Source organism: Rhagoletis zephyria, unplaced genomic scaffold (genome assembly GCF_001687245.7).
Source record: "Rhagoletis zephyria isolate East Lansing unplaced genomic scaffold, Rhagoletis_zephyria_1.1 Rzeph_scaffold_17335, whole genome shotgun sequence".
Taxonomy (NCBI): Eukaryota; Metazoa; Arthropoda; class Insecta; order Diptera; family Tephritidae; genus Rhagoletis; species Rhagoletis zephyria.
In genome coordinates, this window is record NW_016174396.1 from 1 (window position 1) to 6187 (window position 6187).

The window sequence follows — 6187 nt, forward strand, 5'->3', positions numbered from 1 at the left end:
ATATGTTCTTCAATTAACCTAGCCATTTTCAAGATATAAATATGTTGATGAATTTAATTTAATTCAACTTACAATTGGCCCGAATCTATTATGATAATCACTTCATCACCATGTAAATGCGTAATTTTTGTTTTTTATCAAAGCAGGTCATCACAAATTACGATTACGTTCGCATGTCAAAGACCCCGCATGCGGTGACATAATTTTGTTATAAATAATTTCTTTGCACGTACAGCAGTGCGCAGTGCGAACACCTACATGCATACATACATATTTATGTATATTTGTATGTAAATAATGCATAGAGCACTTAGCACACACCCCAACAATTTTGTCACTTGAAATTCCTAAATGCCACTAAATTAACTTTCGCTGACGACGGGTGCGCGCAAACGAATGCACAGCTGACGGCGTTGCCAACATTTAATTGTTTTGCTTTATTTTGTGCTCTGCCTGTAAATGTAAAGAAATAAACAAATAATTGGCGAGAGCTAGGCAGACAGCAAATGCCCGACTACTAAGTATGCATATTGGAGTATATGTAATGTTTTTGTTTTGAATATATATTAATAAGATATATGTATGTATGTAAGTATCACAATTATGGTTGCTGTTGCATAATTGGCGATCATAACTAGCATACGCGCATACAAAATTCAGTACTAACTCCAGAAATCATTTGCTCTGCAATTGCACAGCTAGAACAATGTGGAGTTGTGAGTTATGATGAATGACAGCTGCCAACAAAAACCTAAACGCTTCGCCCACCGTTTGAGCACTCTTGTATGCATGATAGTATCAAGCGTTAATCCATTGTCTTTGTCATAGGCACTGACCTTTTTTTCATGCCTTAAAGCATAGTTATGTATATATTAGAGGGCTGCATGAATTCATTCAAAATGATTTTGGCCTAAAATTTTTTGGAATTTGAGTGAATACCTGTTCTGATATATGTGTCGATATTAGAATATTCAAACAAAGTGAAAATAAATTGAATTGAAATAAATGACAAATTTTTTGTATGACTATCCAAAATTATTTTTTCTGTGCACATATGTACAAACATACATATGTATGTATGTATGTGTTGCTGCCATGGTGGAATAATAACAAGGTGTTTTCAGTAGCGACGTATTTGTTGTAATTTGGACAAGATCGGCATGCTTATTTTCAGTGCTGCCGATATTAATTTTTATACTACTATTCGTTGGGAAATAGTATTTAAAATACTCCATTTTGGTATTTCGTTTTATCGCGATGTTTAAAGAACTTGTTGTTTTCAGAACGATATTAATTATTTAAAATTGCTGGATTGGTATAATTTGTGTCCTCAAAATATAAAATATAAAAGATATCGTGGTAATCAATGGAAAAAGACGTACACAAAAATTGTATGGAAAGGCATTTTTTTTTTATATTTAATATCTTTTGCTGCATTGTCATAATAGAATAGAGCGGCAGTATAGTTAAATTACGATTTCGCTAATATTATCGATATTTATGTGTTTTAATCTATTTAAAAAATCATTTACAGTCTTATAGGAAATTGCTTTATTTTACGGCCTTTACTTTTTTATAAGTTACAATATATGTCCAAGCTGTGTGGAGCTAACGATACAAACATATATTCAGGCTTATAAGCCTGTAATTTTACATTTTTCTAAATTTAATTTGAAATAGTATGCACAAACGGATTAAAAGTTGTAAATAAGTAGTACCTTTTCTAATACTTTAAAATGCGTGACCGGAACTGACAACACCTTGTTATTATTACACCATGCATTGCTGCGATCCTATTACAATACGAAAAACCCCGTTTGTAGAAAAAACTTTTACCGAAATGAGTTTAAACGATTTGAATGTTTTCCATTCATTCATTCACATTCTTCGATTTGAAGGTAGAAAATTTAAAACAAAATGTATATCTATTCATAACTTACAAAATTCCAAACATTAAGTGTTTTGTATGTGAAGTAAAATAATCAAATCATGCAGCCCTCTAGTATATATGGTACGAATGTATGTATGTGCACATGCAAGTTTGCTTCGTGGAACCATCGCTGGATATCGCGTTGTGAATTTTGCGAATTTTGCCCACAGCGTTATCACATTAACATGCAACGCTCACCCATCAGTCACCAAATTTGAACATCCGGCTGACGAGTACATAGAAGACCCGAATGCCGGCGGTATGCCTGTTTATGGGTGCGTCAATTATGTTGCATTCAATGCAGCTGTAAATAGAGCAAACAATGCCACTTGGATGTCTATGGCACCGCATTACTGTAGGAAATGTCAGATATGACAGAGGGCACTGGTTGACTATATGTAACCAATGCGTAGATAATTATTATTCCATATGTTTGGCACTTCACTCATGTACATACATATCTGTGTTCGTATGGAAAAGTAGCTTATGTCGAAAGGCTGGCTTTAGTATAATGCGGCATTCCCTTTATTCTTTAAACGGCAAGGAATTTTTTGATGAAACTTGGTAAGAATATTGACTTGCTAGTATCGGAACTATTTCTTGCACGTTTATTTGCCAAAAGTTGTTCAACGGTTCAGCGCCAGTGAGTTATTCGCAATCGTATGCTGCGAATGCCGATTTATACTAAAGCCAGCCTTTAGACATAAGCTACTTTTCCATACGAACACAGATATATATAGTGCATATCTATTTAGGTGATCATTGTTCGACTGATTCGCTGAAATGAATAATAAGTGCAATATTTTGCAACCGTGCTACAAAAAAAACACCCGCTTAAATGACGAAATACAACGCAAACTCGGCTATTTATCCGAGTTCAGCTGGGTCGCTTAAAAAATACCCGACCTGAAGGGTAGGGTTGTTCAGTGAAAAACTCCTCTATTGTGAATTGTTAATGGGAAAGTGGGGAGGGAAAATTTTGTTTCCTTATATTAAATATAAATTATTCATATTTTAAATAAGTATATATTATGCTAATACCTCCCATGTTAACTGATTTCTATTGGTTTTTGTATCTACATTCCTTTGAACTAATCACACGTTTCTTGCCAGATACCAACAGGGTTGCTTAAGTAGCTAAACGTAAAATTTTACCCCAGTTGAGCGTTCTTTTGTCGCTCGTTTAGAAAAAATGCACCTAATGTCTTTGTAACGGTTTTTTTCGTTATTTATTTAGTAAGTCTATTCCCATCATTGACGAATATAAATTTATGTTTATAAAAACACAATGGCAGGGCGTGATGTTCTTAAATTAACCAGCATCAGGTTAAAGAAAGCCCACGATGGAGAGTCTCCCTGTCTGTAATCTCATTTGGTATCGCACAACTTGAAGAGGCTGTAACGAATTCTGCCGAATGCTTGAAATGAAAATAGAGATGATGTGAGTCGATGCTCTCCTCGTAAGCCTTTTTCCAAGATTTCACGTTTAACGAATACAAGGTGGTACCCATATATAAGGCCAGACCATTAATTTTTATCACGGTGGGCCTTAGCCTTTCACACAAAACGCCCGATAAACCTTTTAAGCAACCATTAAAAGGCTGGTCACGCGGTAATTGACACTTTTTTAAGGTGCAGGTATTCGTTGATGCGAACAAGGTATGCAAAATTGCTGGCAGAAATTCGCCAGCATTTGAAAACCTTCCGGCTAGCTTCCGTAATAAAAGCTGACCTGAACTCTTAATTTTAGTACATCCAACTGCAGATAAACCGAAATATATTCCTCTACGCATAGCAAGATTATTCCCTAAAATATGCTTCGCTATTTCATCGTTCTTACGCCAAACCCTGTACTCTGTCGTTGTGCATAAAACAATCGGGCGCTTGAAAATGGGCCGACGATCAACAACCATTAAGTAAACCTAGCCAGTTGAATACTCTACATTTCGATAAAACTGAATTAAACTATATTTGTGTACTTATTTGTTTTATGAACTGGCACATCTACATTTACAGGTTGCGATTTTGGGGTGCAGAAGAAGCAAAATACTCTTTCCACTAGCTTTCAATCATGATCAAGTTCGTGTCTTAAGTCTTTTGTTTCCCAGGCGACTGATCTGCTATTTCGCTGGCAGGGGCAGGAGTCACTGAAAACATAGTATTTCCATGTGAAGCAAACGCATGCGAGCATATAGGCTCATAGATCGAATTGGAAAAATATATATTCTGTTTCAAGAAAATGCAATTAATCTGATTTTTAAAAACTTTGGAAACGCTATGTGTTATAAATTCAATATTTCAATATTTGTGGATTTGAATTTTTTTTGCGCGTCCTAAGCCATCTAATTCTCTTCTAAACTCTTTCCTTAATATTTTGCAGACTATGCTGCCTGTCATGCTAAGTCACACACCCTCCGGCGCATCAATCAAGCAACTGGAGCACTTCGGGCAACTCATGAAGTCGGGACATTTTCGTAAATTCGATCGTGGCTATTTGCGTAATCAACTCGAATATAATCGCATCACACCGCCCGATTATGATCTGTCCAAGGTGAAGGTGCCGGTCGCACTCTATTACTCGATGAACGACATGCTGGTGTCGACGACGGGCGTCGATCGTTTGGCACGCGAATTGCCCAATGTGATTGACAAATATTTGGTGCCCATGGAGAAGTTCAATCATTTGGACTTTTTATGGGCGATCGATGTCAAGTCGCTCGTGTACAATCGCCTTGTGAGGAATATTCGACGCGTGGAGAATTATAAGCAAAAGCAAACGCAACAAATTAATGCGAGCATACAACAGTTAGGTGCGCAATTGCAGCAGCAACAGCAGCAGCAACAACAAGAAGAAGAGCTGCGCAAACAGCAGCTGGCACAACAACAACAGCAAGTGGAACCGAAACAACAACAGAGGAGCGCCAATTTGCATTCGCACTCAAACTTAAATTATCATTCGATTTCAGCCGCCAATGTAAATTCGAATACAATTGGCAGCGCTAGCCAGCGCATAAATGTACGCTTACACCCGCATAGCGTACTTCATGCGGTGCGCGTAGCGTTGCCAAAGTTCATGCCGACGCCAGCGACAACACCAATGCCAACTCAAACGACTTCGCTGCCGCTGCTGTTAATGACGACAACGTCGACGACCCGTTCAAAATTCATAACCAATTTGACACCGAATTTTCAAACGAATCCACCCATTAGCATCGATTCTAACTCGAATGTGAATCAAGATTCAACTGTGATAATTTCGAATGTACACCCGGTTTATAAGCCAGAGGACGATGGGGGTGCGGAAGCGCCTAAGGGTTCCGATGGCGATGAAAGTTCTAGAGCAGACACAAGTACCACGCCACAGTGGCCAGCCGATTCGAGTACCGAGCTCAATGCGGAAGTGACGACAGTAATTGCCTTCCTTGAAAGGCCGAATATGCCAGCGAGCGCGTGAGGCATAACCTGATTTACATTAGTTTTAGCAATGCTTTAGTTAGGTGTTATATGTCTATTTTAAGTTTTTACGTGTTTAAGTTTTTTTTTGTAATTATTTTCGTTTCATAGATAGCTTGGCTAACCTTTTTCATTTTCAGAATTCCACACTTTGGTTTATTCACGTTTGCTTTTAGCAATTTTTATTTTTTATGTTTAGATTATTTTTGCTTTTCGATCCTTGTAAATCAATATTTGATCACATCACAAAAGTTAATTTTAATATTGTGTTTAATGTAGGTATGCGGAAGCTATCCTTGGAGAGAAAACAGTGGACGTGACCACCTCCAAGCTCCAATGTTTTGCCAACCTATAACAACCTGTGGAGCAAGAGCTTGAGCCGCAAGAACTATTTTAGCGACAGAACGGTTGCCAAATAAATTTTGTTACAAACGGATTTGAGAAACAAATGCTATATTATCTATAAATATAGAGAAATTAGGGTCTTCGTTGCCACTAGTTCTATCTCCAAGAGATGACATAGCAAAATCGTAGTCTTCGAATAAAAAGGGTTATCTCCTCTTTTTAGAGGCGCTTCCGGACTGGCAACCGGTATTTGTTTAGATGACTTAAAAACTAAAAAAAAGTTTAAATTTTTTGGACCTACAACCTTGCACTGAAAAAAGAATTTAGTTATTTTATTAAAATATGTTTCTCTCAGCAAATTATTTGGTGATAGAAAATTTTTTTTGGTGATAGAAAATTTTTTTTTTATATAGTAGCCACCAAATCTTGTGTTGGAAGAAATATATTCAGCTGAATTTT

At 36.9% G+C, this 6187-nt stretch overlaps 1 protein-coding gene across 1 annotated transcript; it reads left to right on the top strand.

Annotated features, from left to right (window-relative positions):
* Positions 1-4310: 4310 nt before the first annotated feature.
* Positions 4311-5665, top strand: LOC108379790 (GATA zinc finger domain-containing protein 10-like; the record flags this gene model as incomplete). The annotated part of the gene is made up of 1 exon (XM_017636138.1): positions 4311-5665. A coding segment is annotated over one exon (1074 nt), but the record flags the coding sequence as incomplete, so codon positions are not given.
* Between the last annotated feature and the right edge of the window lie 522 nt (positions 5666-6187).